Below are 24,816 nucleotides of genomic sequence, written 5' to 3'. Positions count from 1 at the left end.
TAATAAGCCACTTAATATTTTATAGGTTAGTGACTTCCAACAGCATCTGATATCAAATATTGGCCCAAACACTTTTGGAAGAAGTGGCAAAAAGTGGACGCTGATAAGCATCAGTCAATTTCCTCCCAACCTGTGCTCACAGACAGCTTGTGAATGTTAAAATTCCAGGCTCAAATTCTGATCCTTTCTGGGAAGTGCCATTCTCTCTCCGGACAGTAAATGGCAACCCAGGCCACAAGGCTGTGCATGCAGATGGTGTACAGAAAGAGGGAAGTCTGTTCTCATTGTGAGCTGAAATGCCTGGCTTGGAAATAAAGCTTTACCTTTCACCCTTCCACTAAAGCTGGAAGAGCCCTGATTTCCATTAAAAGATCCACTTATTTCTTTTTTCAATGGCACCACAAAGGAAAACAGGATCAGAGATTATTCACCAAGATACAATGTACAGTGCATCAATTTTCTTCATACATGGACGATTACACCAACTGATTAAAGTCTCGGGATTAGTCTTTTAAAGTGGCCACAAGTTGATCTTTAAGCCAATTCGTTCTCTTTTCAGCCCTATACTACAGTTCTGCAAACACAGCTGTAGTCTCCTTTTGTGAAATTTACATATAGGAGAACTAACAATATATAGTTCATGGAATAATCCATTGATCCGTTTGAGGTCTTATGGAAAGTAATAGCATGACATACCATTACAAGGTTACTGCTGATAATTTGTGGCACGAACACCCAGCCTCTCTGGCCCATGATTCACTCCACAGTACAGAGCAACTCAAATGATAGCATTAGTAGCATAATTTAGACTTCTAGACTCTATTTTTTTTTAATTGTCCTTGTCTTTTGTATTTACCAAAGAAAACAAAGACTTCTACACATTCTCTTCCTATCTCTATCTCCTGTCTGGAACACAATGTACCATAACAAAAATAGAGAAATTCACGATTTATAAAAAGTGTTAGATTGCTCCATGGGGATGTAAACTCTGGTTTCAATGTTGGGACTCCAGTGAACACTGATAACTAAAAAAATTGACTCATCCTTTTAACCTTCACCATGAACCAGCAGTGGGTCTCTAGAACCATGTTTCCCTTTCTAAAGAACCCTTTTGCACTCATTCTTAATTTTGAGCATATCCTAGATAGAGGGAGGAGAGACACAGTAGTGGTTAAAAAGAGGAGCTAATGAAGCGCTGGGGTGGCTCAGTCAGTAAAGATGCAACTCTGGATCTCAGGGTCATGAGTTCAAGCCCCACGTTGGGTGTACAGCCTATTTCACTTAAAAAAAAAAAAAAGAGGCTCTACTGGCAAAAACACATCATCTGAGAATCTTTTACATCCTTCTTGTCCTAATTCTATCATTTCCCCAGTCATTAGAAGCCAAGTATGGAAAAGATGGATTGTGTAACAAGGGAAGCTTGTCACACAATGCGCGGGAGAAATGCTTGGTTCCCTACGTGTGGTAGTTAGAAGTGACCATCTATCTCCTTTAAACTCTCAACTCGTAAGACATAGAAAATAATCTCTTATTTCAGCTATAGCTTATTGTTCACTGCCAAGTTCCAAAGGCAGTCCTCTGACTTTTTCTTTCAAAATTATATATAAGGCACATGTTAAAAAAGTCATTCACTTCTGGAATTTATTAGTACCAACATCATGATAGTCTCCAGAGCAATTATAACACATGATTCAGAAATTCCTCAGCTGAAGAAGTTTAATTAATAAAACATTGAGGTTTCTTAAAGCAAATGTTTTGCTTAGGAGAATATTTGCCCATTTACTATATTTAGAAAAACCACCCCATTGTGAAATGCCATTTGGGATATACAGCCATCTTGGAAATCAGAGACATGTCCATAAAATTTTTTGGTGATTGCACATGGTATTTGTTTGCTTGTTTGTTTTTTGTTTGTTTATTTGGGGTGTTTTCCCTTTGGTCTCTTTTCTGCTGATTAAAATATTTAGAATCATTTTCAGATGTTGAGTGAAAGCACATGTCAATTGTTCAGCTCATTGGAGAGGGCAACATTTTTATGATGATAGTTTCTAAATATAGAATAATTGCAAATACTAAATATTTTTCTTTCCTTCTCTTTCTTCCTCTCTCTCTCCTTCGTTCTTTCCTCCTAATTCTATGGGGGAGGGGGAAGTATCTTTGAAAAGAAACCTGATGATTTCTATCTTTTAGTCCCTTCTAGTTTCCAGGCTGGAATGAAACTCCTGACATATTATATTAACTCTTAACTATTTCCTTGCTCCTCAGCATTGATCTTGGCAATATTTTGTTTTGGTTTTGGGTTTTTTTTTTCTTGGATATGACACCAAAAGCACAAGCAACAAAAGCAAAAATCCACACATGGAACTACATTCAATTAAAAAGCTGCACAGCAAAAAAAAAAAAAATCAACAAAATGAAAAGTCAACCAATGGAATGGGAAAAAAGTTTGCAAACCATATATTTGATAATAAGCTAATATTTAAAATATCTAAGGAACTCATACAACTCAACAGCGAAAAAAAGGAAAGAAAAGAAAAGAAAGAAAGAAAGTCTGATTAAAAAATAGGCAGAGGACTTGAATAGACATTTTCCTAAAGAAGACATACAGAAGGCCAACAAGTACATGAAAAGGTACTCAAAATCACTAATCATCAGGGAAATGCAAATCAAAATCACAGTGATATATATCACCTCACACCTGTTAGGATGATTATTATTAAAAAGAAAATAATGCTGGTGAGTTTATGGAAAAGAGGGAATGCTTGTGTACTGTTGGTGGGAATGTAAATTAAGACAGTCTATACAGAAAACAGTATGGAGTTTCCTCAAAAAATTAAAAATAAAATTATCACATGATTCAGCAATCCCAGTCCTGGGTATACATCCAAAGGAGATGAAATCACTATCACAGAGAGATACCTGCACTCCCAAGTTCACTGAAACACTACTTACAATAGCCAGGACATGGGAACAACCTAAGTATTATTCAGCCATAAAAAAAGAAGGAAATCCTGCCATTTGTGACAACATAGATGGACTCTAAGGGCACTGAGTAAAGGTATGAAAGAAAAAAAACATTAAATCAACATCACATAGTCACATATCCTAGTCTCAAGGCCTCGCAGAGCCTTAAAAAAGGGAGATGTAAAAGATGGTAGAGAGCCAACAGTGTCAATGAAGTTCTAGCCCATAAACAACCAAGATATGAAAGGAGAAAACAATGCCTTCGGGAGTCTAATAAAATGCACATATGCTAAGTGAAAAAAGTCAAACAAAAAAAAAAAACAAATACTGTATGATCTCACTGATATGTGGAAGATAAAAACATTGAACTCATAGAAACAGAGGGTAGAATGATGGTTGCCAGGGGCTGAGGGGTGGGGAAAATAGGGATATGTTGGTCAAAGGGTACAAACTTTCAGTCACAAGATGAGTAAGTTCTGAGGGTCTAATTTACAGCATGATAACTAGATGTACAGCATGGTGACTACAGTTAATAATGCTGTGTTGTATACTTGAAAATCATGAGAGCAGACCTTTAATATTCTCACCATAACAAAAGTTACAACAAAATGGTAATTATGTGTGGTGAGAAATATGTTAACTAACCTTGTTGTGGTAAATATTTCTCAATATAGATGTGTATCAAATCATCACTTGTGCACTTTAAACTTATACAATATTGTATATCAATTATATCTCAATAAAGCTGGAAAAAGATCTTTGAAAGGCTCCTACAAATATTAAATAAAGCTAAACAGTCTTTCAAATTCACATAGTGTTTCTGGTGTATACAGACCAGTGGAACAGAAACAGATGTAAGGATACTTAGTATATGATAAAATCATCATCTCAAACCATTGAAGCAAACATGGGATATTAAATAAATGATGCTAGGATGTCTGGTTAGCCATTTGAAAACACAAAATTAAACCAATACTTTACACCATACCCAAGACATAAATTCCAAATGGATCAGGGTTTTAAATATAAAAAAATAAAACCACATGTGTACAAGCAAATATGGAGGAATTCCTGTATTAAATAGGTATAGGCTAAGGTTCTCTATGACTCAAAACCAACAAACAATAAAAAGGTCAATAAAAAGGCCACATTAAAAAATCTTTTTAGTTAAAAAGGAAAGAAATTCTAACATATGCTACAACATGGATAAAGCTTAAGGACATTTTGCTAAGAGAAATAAGCCAGTCACAAAAGAACAAATATTGTATGATTCCACTTATATGAGGTACCTAGATAAGTCAAATTCATAGAGAAAAAAAGTAGAACGGTTGGTTGCTAGGGACTAGAGGGAAAGGGAAATGGGGAGTTGTCATTTCATGGGTACAGAGTTTCAGTTTACAAGATTAAAAGAGTTCTGGAAATTGGTTGCGCAACAATGTGAATATACTAACTGTACACTTAAAAATGATTAAGATGGTAAATTCTACTTTATGCATTTTTTACCATAATTAAAAATAAAAATAAATTTTTAAAAGCTAATTTTAAACTCTGTCCTTGCCAGAGACCTGCACAAATTAGATTTCTAAGGGAAAATTCCTCATGAGATTTTTTTCCAAGAAAAGCAAAGTAGGAAGCATACTCATCTCCTGAACTATTAGAAGGAGCGATCCACATTGATACTTCCTACCAAGGAGGGTCCAGTTAACTTTTGCCAGTGCATTTGCAAAACAGAGGAGAATTTGTACAGTGGTTCTAGTTTTAATCCCCATAGCCACCTCACCCTACTCACCCCCAACTCTTTTTAATGCTTTACTAGGCACTAACTTCTACAATCCCAAGAAATTCAGAAAAAGCAAGACATGTCTACAAGATGACTACTGTAAAAACAGGTCAAGCATTTAAACAGAGGTATGGAAAATGTTTTCTTCTCCCCTCTCCCCACCATGCACTAAATGGCTTTGTCTAGCTGCCTATCTACTTGTTTAAGTTACCCATCACGAATAACTCCCGAGTAAAGGTATGAAAGGAAAAAAAAAACATTAAATCAACATCATAGAGTCACATATCCTAGTCTCAAGCCTTGCAGAGCCTTAAAAAAGGGAGATGTAAAAGATGGTAGTGTCAATGAAATTCTAGCCCATAAAGAACCAAGATATGAAAGGAGAAAACAACGCCTTCAGGGAATGTAATAAAATTAATAGAAAATGGGGATAGGAAGAATATTCAGTAGGAGCTGCTGTTTGAAGTGTCATCAGTAATAGTAACATATTTAGAGAAAAAAAATGTATCAAAAAGACTGAATGGGTTTGTTCGCATAGAAAATAGGGATTCAGAGAAGCAAGTAGGGTGACACATGCTCACCACTCTCAAGGATAGGAAGGCACAAGACAGAAAAAGAGAACCTTTACTCTACTTTGGGTTCTGCCATGTCCTCGTGTGAAATAATCTCAAAGTTATCTATATATAGATAGATAGATAGAGATATAAAAAGATACATAGATATATGGATATATATCAAGTTTTGATTACTAATTGGACTCTCCAGAGCTACCATAATGAAAGAAATGTGCTCTGATAAGTGTTTCAGGTATTGTTCTCACAGGATAAGGGCATTATCAAAAGAATATTCAGGTTAGAGTGAGTCTATTTCTGACTGTTAACTCTAAAAGCACTGGTAAAGTTTAGTTTCTAGGCCTTGGGCCAAAACAATTTCACCAAGCTGATGCCACTCTGCAGGACCTCAACTAATCAGTCTTCTATCAACTTTTCTCATGATCGTGTAATACATAATATTTAATAAAAAATTTTACCAGATTTTTAAATAAAAGAGTATGGGATATGTTCCATGAAGCACATCATGGTAGTAGACCCTGGCTACCCAAGTTCATGAAGAACCTGAACGCTTCATGAGAAAGGGAGTGTAGAAGAGATGGAAATGCTCTTCTTTCCCAGTCAACAATCTTTCATAATCATTAAGACTTTCATAAAAAGACTTCTAATCAACCTTTCTCAGTCAGCCATTTGAACACTGAGTTACATGTAAGACGACCGTATAATTTATCATCTACACCAAGACACTTTTGAAAGTAAGAGAAAATATTTTTGATATAAACAACAGGCATAAAATAGGACTATCCCAAGCAAACAGAGATATATTATCATCATAGTCTTATGGCCTTGGTCACTGAATATTCATTATATATCTACTTAGAAGGAGGACCAACACTCCTTGCAATTAAAAAAACAACTAGAAGCTTTTGAAACAGTGATCTCAATTCATTATTCAATAAACAAAGTAATTTCCCAAAGACAGAAAAACTTAGGATGACACTGGTCTGCTCATCTTCCAAAAAAAAAATGTGTTCAGCTCAAGGTTAGTAAGAAAAAGAAACTCCTACTGCTGCTGATAAAGCCATCTGTGCTTCAGAGACGGCTAACAGGTGCCTCCAGAAGAAGCAATCAAAAGTCATTAACAATCAAAATCATGACAATTAAATACAAGGATCTATTAGGGTCTTATTATCGAAATTTCAATGAAAATAATTCAAACACCCTCTTCCCCAAAGAGAAGAGCAGTTACTTTACTTTCTAAATCCATTGGTTGCACTCTGCTTTTCAGATTATAACTGGAATAGCTTGAGCCCTCAAAATTTTTCAAGAGTACACTCTTCTCTCATTGTAGATTTTCAGCCAGACCACTTTTATGACTAAGGAAATGTATTCTGGGAAGATGTGGCATTTTTAAAAGCTCAAAGTTGAAAACATATATTCTATAAATAAATCTACAATGAAGTGCTAAAAGGTTTATTTCTGATTTCTTATTTCACAAACTAGGAACTAGGCATAAAAATATTGGGCCATAAAATGCTTAAAAAGTAGATTACTAGAAACGAATAGAACACATTATTATCTATTGAGCCAATGATGGGTCAAATGGCATTTTGAATTCTTGCAGAGAATATGAATATGACCTTCATGTATACCATTTACAGAAAGCAATTTTATTTACATTTTTAAATCCACATAAAGGTGAAAGATGACAGTGCTGCAAAATGGAACATTTAATTTTTTGCCCCAAGGCATAACTGAGCTCTCCCAAGGTCAAATGTAGCACAAGACTGAAATGAAACCAGGCTTTCCCCCTGCCATTCCATGCCAGAGGGCTTCTACTTTGGGCAGAAATATCTTGGATCTACTTTTATTCTTCAGAAATAGAAAAATTCCTAAATCCAACATGAGTAATTCTATAGAATATTTTGAGAGCATTTTTCAATTTTATTTTTAAAATCATATATCTAGACTATGATAAAAATGCCTAAGCTAAACTAGTTGAATGTTTGGGACTATTCTGACAATAAGGTATTAAACTAAACAGATGTTTTAAAGTTTCTTACTTTATATCATCACACAAAAATTTTGCTCTTAAAAGAATCCGGTTTACATCTCTGTTTTATATCTGGTAAGCTGTCGGAACACAGGATTCATTAGAGTAAATGCCACGGGAGAAACTGGAGTTTATGCCTCCTACATGTGGTTATCCCCTTACAAATAAGCTCTACTCTCCTCTCCCCACCTCCTCATGTCCAGACTGGCAAGTAATTCACAAAACAGGTGTATGATTTGCTAGGAGAGATACAGATGTTATGGATCATTTTAAACTCCATCACAGATGACTGTGAGGGTTGTGCTTTATGCCCTGGTCTCACTTATTACCTTACCCTGAGGCCCAGGGATCCTTTTTCATATCAGTCAGGTCAATAGATGCAGACATCCTAAAGAGATTGTGTCCCACATGCCATCAGCACAAGCTTAAGTCACAACCATTGATATCAAACTTGCATTTGTTACCCTTGTATCCCCCATTTGATGGGAAACCCTTCAAGAGTAACAACATCTAATTAAAACTACTACATTATGGTAACACCACAGCAATTTTATGTACACTCCAGCTACCCAAATAAGAAGAACTGTGCATTAAAATGGAAAGCAACAGTTACTTCTTTCAAAAATTTTTAAAATGAGTCTCATTCTCCTCCCGCTCCATTATGTGTGCTCATGCATGCACATGTGCACACATGCACACACACACACACACACATAATGTGGTGCAGTAATTTAAAGAATTAGACTGTCTGGGATAGAATATCACCACCTTGCACCAGACACATTCTCAATGCCTCAATTTCCTCATCTATAAAATGGTGTATTGTTAATGATATGACTAGGATGGGCATAGTAATATCTTAACACTAATGATATTAACAAAACTTTACTGATATTAATAATACAAATCTCAGAGGATTGAGAAAATAAAGTGAGAATGAAAAAGAAAATCCATGCTAAAGTCCAGGCACAGTGCTTGGCTCTGGGTATAAATAGGAATGTAGAACATTTTATCCCCAGCAGTCACCCATACCTTTCCCAATTCTCATGTCAAATCCAAGACACAAAATAGTGTTTCCATATAGGAACTCTTCTTGGGTACCCAGAGCAATGCCTTAGAAGGAGGCATATGGTGGCAGACAGGAGATATTTTGGGCGGCATAGGAGAGAGGTGCTGTGGTTCTCATCCTATCAAATTATTTCTTCTAGTACTACTGGGAGCTTATGGTGCTGCCACATCTAGGCATTCAGTTAGAATGAACTTTAATGGAAGAAAGTAGTCTATATCCCCTGCCCAAAGGTCCCTGCACTTTAAAACTAGTAGGCGAGATGTTCTGATTACCTTGTGTGCAAAGTTTAAGAGAATTTCAAGTGTTAAAGTAATTAAAAGCAATTAATGCTCATAAATACCAATATTTTAAATTAGATCTTAATAAATGTTCATATTGTTTGCCACCTAAAATTAAAACATCACAAGAATTCTCACTCAACTAGGCAATCTGTTCATTAGGCCTGTCAAAGGCTTGTGTCTTCATTTCAATAAACATTTGATTGGTTGCTAAGGAAATGGCCATCTTTTCCTGGCTTTAGTCACAATGGTTACTATTCACATTAAATACTTACAGCTCTCTGGGCAACACTGGGCAACTGTCCAGCAATAAGCAAGTGGGAAACCAAAGATAGGATGGTCCTAGGGTAGAGTCAGTCCTTGCATTTCACCCATATAAGGACTGTTGCTGGGAGCAGGAGACCCTGGCCCAGACACCTTTCTGTCTAATGGGTAACGGGACTTTTTTCTTTACTAGCTCACCACTCCTATGTGTCAGGCACCTTTCAGAGTCTTTATAGCACATTAACTCAGTTAATTCTCAATAATAACTCCATGGGGTAGAAAGTATCGTTAACCCCATATTACAGACAAGGAAATCAGGGTCTGAGAGGTTAAAAAGTTTGCCCAAGGTCACAGAATTAAGAAAATACACTGCCATTCTCTTCCCCTCCTTTTTCTTAACAAGTCTTTTTCAGTGCTGCTTCCCTTAAGAAGTGAAGTGAGTGATCTGAGGGGGGGCGGGGGAAGATCCTGGGATGACTGAAAAGGGGCCAGGTCCTCTTTGGAGCCCAGAAGTCCTCCAATTTCTCATCAGAACTCCTCTATTTCTACCAAGAATTCAATCTTGACACTTGACACCATGACATTACCCACCTAGTAGGTAGAGTAGAGTAGAGTAGAGTATATTTCGGTAGGATATCAGCCATCTTTCCACATGTGCATTTGCCTTTAAAGCCTCTTGTTTTCTTCACCATTTGGTCAAAGAACAGAAGCAGGCTGTGGGAGGTGGGGATGGGGGGGTGTGGAATCCAGCAATCTGAGACATGTGCATATGCATCTGGCCACACATTAATTAGAACCATTCTAACTGTAAAGGATTTCAGTCAAGAATGCAAGGCAGGATTAAACATCTTGAGCCAAATCATTCACTTTTCATGCTTCCACTCTCCAGCACAGTTCAGAGAGCAGAGCTGCAGATCCAAAAGTGGCAGTTCAGCTCATCTGTGTTCATGCCAGATCTGCATTGGTTTGATAATGGCTAGAGATTATGGCTGGCTCTTCGGTGCAGCTGTTCGTAACTCTGCCTTATTAAACCTAAAGAAATAAGGTTGAAAATCTAACATGAGGCATTCATCATTCAATTACGTATTTCTTGTGAAAGAGGCAAAAACACTGCCATGTTTTGCAAAATCTCCACATCAATAGCAATTAAGTTTCACATGAAGACCAAAGAAATACTACACTGACTATGGATGAATAACTTCCTTTCAAATGCAATGGTTTGCATCTTTCTCTAAATTTAGTCCTGTAAAACAATAAATGATGGTGCTCTGGTGCAACAAACTACACACAAATGACTGAAAAAGGTATGTGAATAAAGGTATTTTATACTTTCAATTTTAGAGATCATATAGTCAGCCCTATTACCAACACCACAGCTGCTCCAAGAACAAATCACAACTCATCATTCTACAAATAGATTTAGAATCAAACCTGGGATTAATTATAGTATTTTCACTGAATACTTCTCAAACAGAAAGTATAATGGAATTCACATAATCCAGCTCAGGTTTTTAAGAGTTTTCCATCATGCATTGAGCAGCATCAGCAATGAATATAGCCAGTTGGTAACTTAGGGCACTTGTTCCTTATTTAAAGGAGATGTTAACAACAGTATAAGGGTCATTTTTACAGTGAGGACAAAAAAAAAAAAAGTCTGACTATTCTAGGTAATCTTTAAATGAAATAGGGGGAAGGGGGAAGCTTTTGAAAAAGTAACTATGGTTTTTGGCCATGATAATTCTCAGTCCAATCAGGCAAAAGAAATGTTTTATTCTCTAAATGAAAATACAAAGAAAGAAAATAGAAGAATGAAATTCGTAGTGAGGCTTATGGCGTATCTTCAAAAATCCATAAACCACGTGAAAGAATTAAGAAAACTGTAGTCTTTAATATATGTCTAAAGGAAGAAAAGAATAAGGCCCTCCAATTTTTCTAAATTTTGCCCACACTTATGGAAAGTAGCTGAAGAGATTTATTTTAATAATTTCACTATATTCAGAAAGTCTGGTTTTTATGAAGTTTGAGGCTAACTTAAACCCTCCACTTACTTTCTTCTTCAAAATTGCATCTTAAATATTCACAATGCACAACTCCAATAAAACAAAAAATATATTGTTGATCATTTTAAACAAAATAATAACACAATATTGGAGGGTTGTTCTTTTATTCTTCACAGTGGCCCATGGATCTCTTTGTAATTTGGCAAATTAATAAATGCATCTTTCCTAAAATCTTGGTTGTGTACTTAGATGTAGCCTTGGAGTCTTACAATCAGTTTTCAAAAACCGGTCAAGTACATAAAAGAAGGGGCAGCCTTATGATTAGCACATCAGTGCACAAAGAAGGACAATAAATTTCCATCACATTGTCAAACTCACTCAAAACAATCAAATATTTCACCGAACCATTTACAACTATTGATTGCACACAAAACCTGACTTTATATTCTTCCTATTTTAAGTACATGTGATATTTTACAAGGGCTTCACAAGTAAGAGACTGAATGTAAAGCAGTCCATTAATTCTATATAAGCTGTTTTATATAGCTGTGGGCCTCTAGTAACATTCAGCTACAAGGTTACAAGGAGAAGAATCATCTTCTAAAGTTCGGTTGGAGAGGTTGCCGTATATTATATATACATAACTAAAATTCCATCTATCAAGCCAGCAGTCTCTCTTTTCCAAAACTGCTTTCACGCTCTCCTGAAAATATTGACATAAACAGGACAATAGTACTGTCAGTTACCAGATTCCTATCAAGGAAATGTTACTGTCAAACTCAAGTTGAAATTTCAAGACCAGCAACTAAGAATTCCCCACTATGATTTCCCAGGGAATCTTTCAAAGAGAGATGCACAGATGTATATCCAATCTTGCTCTGCTATGTGTGCATATGTGTATGTTTAACTTGGAAATGAAAAAGACTCTTCTAAGTCAGGAAATTTTCTCCAAGCTTTTCTATCATAATTTTTCCTGGTAATAACCTATCTTAGAGAAGAAAATATGTGTCTCCTTCTTTTTAGACTGTAACTTTCAATTTTATTAAAATTCCTCCCAATCTGCAGTGTGACGTCTTTGTGTTGGCTCCGGAAGGCCATGTTACACTATGTCTACATGTGTATCTTGTGATGGGTTAGGTACAGGGAGAGACAGAAAAATGTAGGGCCTTGAAGGTATTTCCAGCTAGCGCTTTCTGCTCAGCTTCCTGCATCATACTGCAACTTTGCCATGCTAAGCCCAGTGTACATTTTCAGTGAGTGGTTAGCCTGGCCTTTTGTTACACTAAGTTAGAACAAGCTAATAAATGTCTTTTCACTTTATTGGAATCTTTCTTTTAAAAGGCATGACTGTGGGGTCTGGTCTTACAGAGATAATCTTTTAGACTTGAGAAAAGTAAATTAAAAGGACATTCCTGCTAATATCAAAGCAAGCTTATTACTTCAATATAAGCACTTCCTTAATTTTCCTTCCTCAGCATGCTACATAAATATAAGCAAAAAGCCTCTCCACTGGATGCATGTTACATATATCTCACAGAGTTTAATTATAAAGCCTCTAAAAATGAAGATGGTGGGAGGAAATGATGTCAGTAGATCATACAGTCCTGGTATTGAGTTAGCTGGCTATCTCTGACAGCATGCAAACAAAGACACTCAGGTAATCACAATATACCATGAAAGGCTGGGCCCTGAGGAAAAGAAAATTCAAGTGAAGGTGAAAGGTATTATTTCTACTTTAGTGCTTAGAAGTGCACAATTTTAATTTTTGCTTTCATTAATGTTATAGATGTTATTATAATTGTGATAATTTTAATGCAGTTAAGGAGGTGGAGTTAGTTTTTTTTAAGTGCCACACCCTATCTTCCCTGCTAGACTGATCTGTTATAAAGAAGGGATGAGCCAGATGAAGGCCAAGCACTCAAAAATACACAACCACTCACAACACACACACACACCTCACTTTGTTGACCTTAAGAGCAATGGCATTGCAGGAAACAGTGAAGACACCCACACAAGAATCAACTTCCAATCCAGCAGCTGCCCACCAGGGGTGGCAGGCAACTTCTAAGGGAGAAAGACTGTGCCCAGGAGCGAGGGATGCACAAGTGGGGAGAAATAGGAAAACGCTGTGCAATTCACTAGGCAGGACCCTGGACACTAGAGCCACTTCAGTGGGTTAAGGTGGGACCCATTCCCAGGCTTTAAAAACTGCAGTGGGTTGACCCAAGGGCAAAAGGCCAGCTTCTTGCTGGAAAGAGGAAGGCTGGTCTCAGGCAGGCCTTCTAGAAGACCCTGGAAGGCGTTGCTCCTGAACCTTCCCTTCTATTCCTATTCAATTCCTGGCCTCTCTTCACCTCCAGATTGGTTCTCTTCTCACGGGTTTGCCTTTCTCCAAGCTGGCTTCTCACACAGGTTGATGGAGAACTGCCTGCCAGACCTCTGCTCCTTTAACACTGCGGGGATTTGCAGAATCGGGTATCCTGAAAGGATTACCTCTTACACCGAGGCGAGAGAAACAGACAGAACTTCCAGCCAACCTTCGCCTTTGACACAGAGAACCCCTAGCGCCAACTCTGGGTACTCCCCGGCTTATTTCTGGAACAAATCAACCGTGCGACTACCGCCAAGGAGGAACTGCGCACATTTTTAAATGACCGCAGTGTTGGCTCTAGAGGGTTCAGAAAGGCCAGGGGAGAGTATGCAACAACAGCCGGGGAAGAGGGGTGGAGGAAGAAAAGGGGAGGCGGGACAGTGGTTGTGCTTGGGGGTCGTTCGGGGTTTAGGGGCTTTTTGTTTGTTTGTTTTGTTAAGTAAATAAGGAGAAACTTCCCCCTACCCCATCCTGGTTCTAATGATGATAGATTCCACGCTGCATCAGGCCCCACGCCGGGGAGCCCAACCACACGGAAAATAATGAGGCTGCATCCCAATTCGTCTGCATTAAAGGCGAGCCAAGCACTTTCGATAGGAAATATATCGATTATTTTGCCCGAGCCGCGGTTTGTCCTGCTTCCCGTGAATAATTACTGGTCCTTTAGAAATTCATAATAATTACGACTTCCCACCCTCCACCCGCGTCGCTCTTTAAGAGCGCCTGATCCTGGAGGCTGTCTCGGTGTCTCCAGCCGTGTTCCCCGCAGGTGGGAGATAGGGCATGAATCACTTCTCCCCACTTGGTTTTACTCAGGCGAGAAAGGTAATCCCGCTCCGTACCTCAGTTTCCTTGTGTGTCAAACGGGCCTTTTACGTTGTTAAAGACACTTAAAGCTCTACATCACTTGATTCGTGTTTGTTTGGGAGGAGGGGTAGATTTAACGAACTGTGCGAGGGAATGCGGACGGGCGAGGAGAAAGTGGGGGAAACAAGGATTCACCTCCCCTCAGCCTAAACTCTGCGGTAATCATGTGACGCCGCAGCCACGGAAGTTGGGGGGAAGTGGAGCAAACGAGCCGATCTGGCCACAGGAAACACTGGGGACCTAGCGATCTGAGCTCAGTGCTCCCGAGAGACTGGGAGAGGGAGGCGGGTCGTTAGAGTCGCGACTGGGCGGTAGAGAAGGGTCTGCGGAAAGCGCCAACTCTACTTCAAGAGGGACCGAGTCCGCGCCTCCGCGATGGAGTAGGGCCGGTCTGCGTACACCCGGCGGGGCGGAGCCTGTGGCTCTGTCCGTGGTTCTGAAGAACCGCTCCGCGGGCCGGGCTTACTCAGCCGCCGGCCACGGACCCATTCAGTCTCGGTGCCCGCGACCTCCCTCCGGGGAACTGCTGCACTCCTGCCTGCTGCCCCAGAAGCACCGAAGCTCGGCGACGTCGACAAAAAGTTCCCCCGAAGCAACGCTTTGGTATGAAGGCTTGGGGTCTAGACGCGAGAGGGCTGTACCTATGTTTTCTTAAACCAGTTGGGATTGCTCGAGGTCATCTCAGGCTAAAAGAAGACAATAGAGTGTGCAGCTGTGGCGGCAGCGACTCCGGCTGGCAAACTTCCCGGGGCCCGAACACTCTGCGGCTTTGGTGAGAACGACAGGGTTTCCAAGTCTAGGATACGAAGCCTACGTCGAAGAAAGCTTCTCGCTTCTAACTGTAGAAGACGACTTGAAATGGCCTTTAAAATCAATGGATGGGGAGGGGTTCTGAGACCTCTGTGTCAAGAGGACGCCCCCTCCCTCTGGTGGGACGAGGGCGCCCAACCTCCCTTCGCGGCCTTCACCGCCACTGCCTCGTATCCTTCCCGTCAGAATCCATTAGGGTTACGAGGGTGATGGGCCAGGCCTGGCCGAAGTCAGGTTCAACGGGGACGCGCAGAGCCCCCACGAGCCAGTTTCTAAGGAAACACTCGGTATTTCTAAGCAGCAATTTGTCTTATTGTGGGAGAAAGAAGCACTACATGAAAAGCCTCTCGGTTCTCCATTCTCATGCAGATGAGGTGATGCGCTCCGGCAGTGGCCTGTGTATCCCCCTCCCCAGCGTATTTCCGGCTTGAACGAGAAAATACTCTCATTAATTTAAAGGAAGTAGGAGCGTTAGAAGTCTTCTCGCTACTTGCGGCGGGAGAGGCAAGCCGATGCACTCTCACTGCTCCTGGGACCCCACGGTGCTCTCTATCCCAGAGACGCGGCTCTGGGCGCCACCTTGCTTTCCACCACCCAGAGCACCCGACTAAACGACAAAGGAACTTTCTGTAACGAAGGGCACCTGAGGAAAGGATTCCTCTCCGTCCCACCCCCACCTCACCCCCGCCAGCCCGCACCTCCATAGTAAACAAAATATTCCAGAAAAAGCTGTTTGCAGAGGGGGTAATTAGGTTTTCAGTCCGCAGCAGAAACGCGGCGCACTCATTAGAAGTTTAAACAACAGCCAGCAACCCTTGAGGGCAGATGGCAAACTTGGAAAATGCGCAAACGCGCTCCTAGGCGCGCGGAGGGGCACCAAGAAGCCGCCAGTATATATTATCTCAATAAAAAGCCGCTCTTGGAAAGCTTGCATAGTAATTGAGATGGGCGCTCATTTCTGATCTGGGCTGGCATTTCCTCATCTCGAGCTGACAGAGCCAACTCAGGAAATTGCCGGTAAAATTCATCTGGGGAGCACTTTCATTAAACGTAATTCATTCGACTTTCACAATAAATTGAGTGACATCCTTACAGCGGAACCTTTTTATCCTTGATTAAGTGCTTGCCAAGCTTTGGTTTCCCACTTTATTGTCACATTCCTTCAAGCAGAGTCGTCAACATGCCAATCGACAGCAGAAAAAATGTGCGCGCCTTGTTTACCAAGCTCCGGGAGGGGTTAGTGCTGACATAGAGAAAAAGAGCTGGTCGCAAGCTTGAGTAGCGGATAAATCAAGACCGCAACTTCCTGCAAACAGGCGTCTGGACTTAAGGAATGGTAGCGAGGAGATTGCACGGCGAGGCGAGAGAGCGTACTCGCCTTGCCACCCCGCTGCTCCTGTAAGCAGCTGACCCGACCAGCGGCTCGCCAACCTGACTAGCCCGCCTCCCCCTATTAATTAAAATGGCGAAGACTGGTTAGGTCTTAGAATGAGATCTGGAAGCTCCAGAAGGACTTGGTTGCTTTAAGGGAACTTTCCAGGATCGAATCAAAGCTAGGCACCTTACTTAAACAAACAACTCCGAAAGAATACACACTTCCTAACTGGCTACTTGAGAGCATGCAACTTTCAGAGCTTCCATCGGCTTTATTTCTGGGCGGAGGAGCGCAAGAAGAGTGTCATTCCTCATTCCCAAGATTCCCTTTCGACTCTTAAAATCATCACCGCGACAGCCAAACCCATTCAGGGCTCTTCAGACCCAGGAATTCCAAGCGAAGCTGAGGAGCACCTCGATATTTCAGGACTGGGAGAAACCAGGAAGGCGTCCCTTTGCCAATTCCTGGTCCCTTCTCACCCACCCCCTATAAAATCAAAGAAGGCCAAGACAGAAAATTGCATATTTGAAAAAGCAATATCCAAATGCTTTCATCACTCAAATGTCCTTTTGAAAATATTGTCCATGATGGTTATTACCTGGACAATGCTGTCAATTTCTGTAGTCTGCAGAAAATTTTCCCTCAGATAGAAAAGTAGGACATTGGGCGCCTATCTCAAAAAAATCAACCAATTTCCCTGCCACCGGATATATTTTTCACCCAGATAACACTTTCATTAAGGAGGAAATAGCCGTCAACAATTCAAAGCCAAATAGAAATCAACTTCGCACAAAGAGGAGCCAGAAACTTAATGGCTTTCGGAGAAAATACAGCTGAGAAAGTTGTAGTGATTCTGGTTCTCCCTTTCTAATACTAAAGGCAGTTTCTCCCAGAAGCTATCACTAGAAGGCCCCAGACTACCATCATCCTCCTGAAGTGTGGCAGAGGGCAACCCATCCAAGTGCTTCCCACACACCAGGGGAGCTGCTTTCTTGGTCAATGGAAAATTGAACACTTCAGGAAAATGCCTAAAATAGTAGCAACCCCCCCCCAGACACACACACACAGAGCCCTAGAACATGTCTTTGGACTGATAAGTTTTCATGTTGTGCTGCTGGGGCATAGGCTCCTTCAAAAATCTAGGTTTAATCCTGTCTCAGGAAGGCTGGTCTGGGATAGAAAAATCAGGAAATGCAGTGGTGTTGGGGAACTTTTAGTACTGCCACCAAGAACTGGCCTTAATAGAAAACACCGAATAAGACACTGTTAGATAGTTAATGCACTTTTCTTTTCAGGAATAAGCTCAAATTGTAAAATTTTCAGTGGGCAGAGGCTTAATTTTCATACCTAGTCCAAAGGATAGACATTGGTAGTCTCTCTCCTGCTGCTTTTCCCTCACCTTCCTCAGTTCTTAATAGCCACCTTCATGCTGAGTGAAATTCACCCAAATGCTCTGGCTTCTAATATGCAGAGGTAGTATTCCATGGATATATTAATCACTCTTTAATCTCTACTGAACAATTGGAGTGGTATTCACATTTTAAAGACGCTCTAAATTCGAGGGAATAACTGACTCAAAATCTTTTTTTAAGGACAAAGTTTAGAAAGAATTTTTTCAATTCTTGCCCATATTGGTTTAAAAAGCAACTAGATTATTAGAATTTTAATTCCTAGCAGAACTGGAGGGACCTAAATTGGAGGGTAAGGAGCCTCTTCTCATGAAGATACAACTGTGGATGTGTGACTGATCACAATAACATCATTCAACCCCTTGCCAGATTCTCTGGACTCAATTTCTGAGTAACTTTTTTGTTGACATGCCCAGGGAGTGCTCATTAGATTCAGTTCTCAACTCTGAAAATTGCCACAGGTGAGCCGCCAACAGGACACCTCTGCTTTCTGCTGGGAGGTGCTCTCCCTGTGTGCCCTGGCCTATCCTTCAGTTTGATCCACCAAAAAGAACCCAGTTTAGGACTCCCTTTCTTCAGAACCAGAAATCACATTTTCCTAGTTTATCCAGTGTGTGCTTCAATTCAGTTAAAATGCTATCGTCCTGTTACCCCCATTCTATCATATTGAAAACATCCTGGTATCAGTCCAGAATTGACAGGAGAATAAAGATTGCAGGACCTTTTTTTTTTATTTTTAAACAAGTATTGTTATGTGATAGGTATGTCTCCTGATGAAATGAGACTTTTAAATCTATAATACACAAAATCTATAATACACAAAACAAGGAGACAGAAAATCTCCTTGACTTTATTTTTTTTTAAATGGTTTCCTTCTTCCCTGCATTTATGGATGGAGTTAGCCCTGTGGTGATTTTTTAGTCGGCTAGCTAATATGCTTCAGAAGCTTACTTTGTAGACACATTTCTAATTAACTTCCCATTGCAGTACTAAGTAAGCTTCCAGTTTGAAATAAGAACAGACTCATCTCTCGATAAACACAAAAACACTCAAAATCCTCAACCTAGAACAGGCATCCAAAAAAAAACCTGGGCCAAGAAAGATTTTGAGAACATTCACTCAAATACAGGCAGAAGAGTGTGACTTAAGAATGGAGCACTGAACTGCTGGATAGAGAATTGTTTTTCACTTAAAAAATAAATTAAAAATCCCCAATTTGGGAATATTTAAGGTATTTCTCTATAAGTAGAAGCAGGAATATTTTTGTATAAGAGATATCTACACAAATCTTGTTCCCCTGGATATAATGTGGCAATCACTGCTTGGAAAACATAACTGGGATTCCAGGAGCTTAAAGGGAAAGGTGCACTGGGCTATCAGCTGGGAGGCAATGCATAAATAGAGTACCCTGTCACTTAACTTGTGGCGTGAGCTCATAAAGACATAAAATTACTCATTAAACTCCTTCTTGGTTTATGGCAACTCAAGGAGAAAAAAATAAAATAAAATAATGGTTTTGCCACTCCTGCCTTCTTGGAGTATTCCTTGCAGCTCCTGACAAACTGCATGCATCTATTGCAGTTTCTTGCAAAGATCTGGGATGTCCTAAGATCAGCTACAAATAAATGATAAATTCAGTCACAGTGTGTGGTGTTTAATAAAATAGATGGAGAAAGAAGCTTTGACCATTTCTTGGTCTGTCTCATTGCCCTAGAGTTTTAATCAAGGCTCTCCACTTCCTTACCTGCCTAGAACCAACCTGTCCTGACTGCCCAATTCACCCTTTTAAGTTTATTTCCATGGTAAAAACCAGCTCCCTGTTCTTCCAGGAAAATATCTTGGAATTCTGTGGGCAAATAACCATGGGATTACAATCCCTGGAAATACTACCTTGGGTCACAGCCACCAGCCTTTTGTTTTTGTGGTGCCGTGTGGTTTCTAATCCCCGACACACAAAACAACTTTAGATCGGAGAGAAAAGAATGGACTTCTAAATCGCCATCTCTATTTTATTGTTCACGTTTCGTATTGTTTTGAGTGAAATTGGAAAAATTGTCTCCTTTCTCCGTATTGCCAAAAGGCATTCAGGTAATGAAGTCTGTAACTAAGCGGTAATTGAATCAGCATAATTTGCACACTGAATGGTTTTCAAATGCTCCCAGTTTACAATTAAAGGAGAATTAATGCGCTTGTTGTTGAGAACGCAGCGCATTAGAATAAATCCAGCACTGTTGTTGTAATGAGTGGAAAACGGTTTAACTGCCAACAAACACATTTAAAATTTAACACAACGTATTGATTTCACTTCTGCTTTTGATAGATTATTTTCCAGACTATCGAAATACTTGCTCCAAGCACTAAACTGCACCACAGCCCCAAGCCTTTTGCCGTGTGTGAGCACAGTCCAAGGACATAAGAACAGTCTTGAGGTTCAGGTCATCCGTAAAGGTATGCAGAGGAAAGGGGCAGGAGGGTTTCCATGGTCAAGGGAATCGTTAATAACCCTCCTCTGTAGCTTTCATTTTGCTCCCCGCCCCTTCTTTCAATAAACAATTTCTGTATTTCCTCTGGCCAAACTTTCTGCCCTCGGTCTTTCGGTTCTCAATGTCAGTGGGTAGACTGGACACAGGTGGGGGCAAGAATGATTGAAGATGGAAAATGGGAAGGACAATTTTTACATTCTGTCTGCGTTCCAGCCCGGGAAGGCACAGACTTCGGTGACAGAGTCAGAATGGCTGTTCTTTTGGATTGGCTGCCCTGGCTTTCACCTGTTTACCCCAAGGTGTCCTGCAGGCGAGGACACTGACGCGCAGCGCCCTCTGGCGTCCGAGGCTGCGATAGTCAGGCGATAAAGATGCAAAGACAGGCAACACTGAGGGTTCCTGGATTGAAGCCGAAACCCGTGAAAGGCACACACCCTCACATACATATTCACATACGCGTATACATACACACTCATTAACATACACAGAGTTCACACAACTAGCAGCCCTGCAGTCATATGCACCAGGGCAACAGCTGGGAAACGCTCTCAACTGAAGGGTTGGCAACACCTTTGCTCCCTGGCTTGTGGGTTCTGAAGCCCTTGGGATTGAGGGACGGCACCCCCCCATCCCTTTTTTCCAGCCCCGTCAGAGAGCTCAGGCTGCCCCAGCGCTCCTCGCCCCCGTCAGAACACACTGAGCCCTCCGTGCGCTCTTGTGGCTCAGAAATAAGCTATGGGGAGTCGGTGCACTGAACACAACTTCGCCAGCAGGGTGCGAGTGTCCCTGGCCCTCCCTGAAGCCAGACAGGAGAAATCGCTCTCTCCGTCTTGGCTCCACGCGGTGCCCACAGCTACCAATTCATCTCCACCCCCAGTTCCAACAGTGTGCAAAATCCAGACCCCCGAAACCCCACTCCAGAAAGACAGGCAGTGGCTTTGCTTAGTATTTTCCTGACAACAAGGTCTGCCATTCCCTAGTAAGGGGCTCGGCCCTGGAACTGGGGTTCGGTTATCTGGTGGAAAGAAGAGATTGGGAGGAGAGGGAGGAGAGCCGCTACATGTTTGCCGGGGCAACCCAGACCGAACTCTAATCGCTTGTGGTGCTCGTGTCTGATACACTTGTCCTCTGTGAACCCTACAAGTCGAACAAAGTTACCTGCACTTCTTTATGTGTCATATCTCCAAACTGGGGGACCAGGTGGGTGGATTCACTTTCAAAGTCACAGACCTAGGCAAATTCGTGCTCCACACTCTCAACCTCCATTTCCTTTCGTTTAAACTCTGTGGATGAACTAATGAGAGTTCCGTGTATAGTCAACCCTTTCTTTTGCCCTCTCTCCCCATAAAGCATCCCGTCCCACTAGCTCCTCGGTTTCTGGGTACTAGGGCGCCCTAGACTCTGTTCAGAATCACGCTCAGGAAAAGGGGGACTGGAGCAAGAAATGAGGGTGGGAAAACCGGAAAATCCCGCAGGGAACCAAAGACCAGCTTGCCAAAGTTGTTCCAACACGGTCGCTAGGAACGCTGCTCTCGCTGAACTGGCGATCTCACCCTCCTCCCGCGCGCCCCTGGTTGTCTGGCCTCGCGACCAGGGTGGGATTGCGGGGGCGCCGGATCGGCAGCGACTTACCAAGTAGACTGTGGGCTGCAGGAGGAGAAGCACGTACCAGCACGCAGCCTGCATCCTCCCGCGTCTCAAACTTCCTCGGCGGTGCTTTCGCTGAGTCTTTGTTCCTTCAAAAACATAGATCCACCTGACATCCACTTTACAGAGCAAGGAGCGCTCTCAGCAGCCTAGATACAAATGAAATTAGACATCCCATGACCACGCGGGCAAGGTTAGGCTTGGCGACCAAGCGAGGAAAGGGGGTCGTGGAGGGGAGGGGTGGACCAAAAACCCGGAGGCGGGGGGCAGGAAAAATTGAAAAGCGAGTAAATCCAGCGCCTGAAACCAGCGAGCGCGCTGTCCGCAGGCAGGCGGGCAGGAGGGTAGGAGGATGAGGGGCTCCTTGCGCCCTGCACTCCTCGGGTGCGAGTTCCCGGCCAGTGGAGACAGGAGGTGGAGGGGCACACAGAGCCGCGTGCAGGCTGGTTCCGAGCCCAAGCGTCTCTGGCAGCGAGACCTGCCCTAGTGTTTGATGGCCGGGCGGCTCGGACTTAAAGGCGGCGGCTGGTTCTTCGCCAGCCCTGGCAGTGCTCACACACGTACACACCAGCAGAGAGAGGAGAGAGAAAGAGAGAGGGAAAGCGGGCTGGAGAGACTGAGTGAGGGGGGCGCGGGAAGAGGAAGGGGTAGGTAGAGCTGACCGGGATTAGGTGCTGGGTATCTTCACACGTTCCATGGAGTGGGGGTGGGGAAAGGGAATGCAATTTGCATACAGTAAAGCGGGCTCAGTTTACCCATTCGAGCCCCCTGCACAGAGATAACACGCGCATACAAGCACATCTTTGGCACTACTTTTTTTCGAGCCAAAGGGCAGAGTCAGTCGCTAACTTCTAGAGTGGAAGCCTACCCGGGTCTGTGAGGTCACCCGCCAGGCTCATTCTGTCCCCCAACCAGTGGCCCTCCCGCCGCCCCTTCCCCGTGTCCCACCACCCCGCTCCAAGATATCCTCTCCGGGACTGTGGAGGCGAAGTGTACGTACCGCACAGGACTAGGGGCGAAACCGGCGAGCAGGGACCGCTCTGGGCAGGCTCCATGGAGGAGCTACTCGGGCCTGGCGTCTCCGGCGCCCCGGACATGCCCTCCCTGGCGCTTCATCTCCATGCTCAGGCGCGGACCGGTCCCGCTGCCTCGTCCAGCGTCGGCGGAGTCGGCGTCTCAGTGCCCGGGTCGCGCTCAAGATCGGTTCCGTGGGAGCCTAGGCTTGGCACAGTTGGATTCACGGTGCAGGAAACTTAAGAGGCAAGAGAGGGAGGGGGAAGCAGAGGAGAAAAGAGAGGAAGAGAGAAAGGGAGGGAGTAAGAGAGGGAGGGAGAGAGGCCAATGCGTTGGGCGAATGCGCCGGACGGACTGGGACCCGCCAGCGCTGGCTCCTGGACGAGCAGTCCGGGGCTCCTCGCTTTCCGAGGCTGCTGAAGGATGGTAGAAATGACTTAAGGGGAGGAGACTGGGCAAGTCCTCGGGACTTGAACTCGAGAGATAAAACACGGGCCTTCCAGAAGAAAAAAAGCAACACGGCAAGCGCAAACGGTCCGAGTTTCTGAGGGAGGGGTGGGTGGCAAGACCTGGAGGCTCCTGGCGCACCGAGCAGCTGCACGTCTACCGCGATACTGGGAAGCCAGGGAGCCACTCTGGAGCGGAGAAGCAGGCCCTCTGCTTGGTCCTGCCCGGCCACTGGGGGACGCTCTGGAGCACGCTGGGGCTCCGGGCGCCGACGAGGTGGTGCTTTCTCCGTAGGTCTGCCGCTCACAGCGCCTACCTTCCCGACACGGGCAATTGCATTGGCACGTGCGTGAACGATTCCTCAGAGACTAATACCCCGAATAAATAGATCCCACTCCCAGGCTCTCCGTAGGCCAGGCCCGTAGGGAGAAGTGGCTCCTGAGGTATCTCTGGTGACCGCAGCGCCCAGTCCCCCGGGGGCGTGAGGAGGACTGCGACCGCCAGAGGAGTGGTGGGGAGCGTAGTGGGGCGGTGCGTAGGGCAGGAATGGGCGCAGGAGGGAGCAGGGCCCCCCGGCCCGCCTCGGGCGCAGACTCTAGGCGCCGCGGACCTGTGGCTACCGGGCCCGATGTGAGGGCGCTGCGGACCGCCAGCCATTCAGCGCGCGACAGCCGAGAGGACCGGGCGACCTTGCGCGTTCGACTCCTCGCCGCGGGCTGGGCCGAGCGAGAATTGGGTGGAGGGGGGACGCGGGTAGAGGCTTTGAGCCTTTGCCACCTCCCTCGTTCCTGATACCTCCTACCAACCAGCGTCTCCCACTCTTGGCCTCTTTGCTCTGACTCTCGCTGTCCTTCCCCATCTCTCCTTTGCTGTCTCTCTCTCCATCTTTCTCATTCTATCTCCTTTCTTTCTTGTGCTCTGTGCCTATCCTTCGGCTGCATCTTTCTACCTCTCTGTGTGTGTCTTTCAGGATTTCCGACTCTCTCCATCTCTGTATTTCTCTGTCTCTACCTCACCCCCACATTCCTCTCAAACCTTCTCCCCCCCCCCCCCCCCCCCTTCACTCTCTCCAGCACACAGCCCTAAGCCAGCTTCGCCGTTATCCGAGATCCCGGGACCAGGCCCTTCTACTGCCGGCTGTGCCACCAGCGCCTCCTCAGGGTGCCCAGGCTCAGTCAACAAAGTCTGAGCACCGCTGAACGCATTTTTCTTCCCCTCACTTCGCTGGTTATCTCTCCAAACTCGCCCTTCACCAGAGCTTGACCTGGAATGCTGCCCTCTACACAATGAAAATTAGTAATCTGTAAGAGTTGGGATGAAATTTATCTCAGGAGCCCTAGTTGATGGCATCCAAATATGATGGTGATTTTTAATGAGTCTTAGGGAGTCCTTTCCTCCAGTGTGGCTATTGGACACCTCAGGCTCCACCGTTTC

General features: G+C 43.3%; 1 protein-coding gene across 2 annotated transcripts in view; it reads right to left on the bottom strand.

Annotated features, from left to right (window-relative positions):
- NXPH1 (neurexophilin 1) overlaps positions 1-23,771 on the bottom strand; it is a 284,715-nt gene extending 260,944 nt beyond the window's left edge. Inside the window, exons 1-2 of one of the 2 annotated variants that reach the window (XM_025873352.2) lie at positions 22,922-23,771; positions 21,907-22,070 (exon numbers count right to left, since the gene is read on the bottom strand). In XM_025873352.2, coding sequence (XP_025729137.1) covers positions 21,907-21,960 — 54 coding nt within the window. In that variant the 5' untranslated portion in view covers positions 21,961-22,070; positions 22,922-23,771. Of the gene's footprint in view, positions 1-21,906; positions 22,464-22,921 lie in introns of those variants that run through there. The other variant, XM_073898879.1, reaches the window with a different exon arrangement.
- Between the last annotated feature and the right edge of the window lie 1,045 nt (positions 23,772-24,816).

The sequence above is a fragment of the Callorhinus ursinus genome, unplaced genomic scaffold (genome assembly GCF_003265705.2).
Source record: "Callorhinus ursinus isolate GAN/ISIS: 27379988/994484 unplaced genomic scaffold, GSC_fseal_2.0 scaffold12, whole genome shotgun sequence".
NCBI lineage: Eukaryota > Metazoa > Chordata > Mammalia > Carnivora > Otariidae > Callorhinus > Callorhinus ursinus.
The sequence above is the reverse complement of the archived record's forward strand: the minus strand, read 5'-3'. Positions and strand labels throughout refer to the sequence as shown.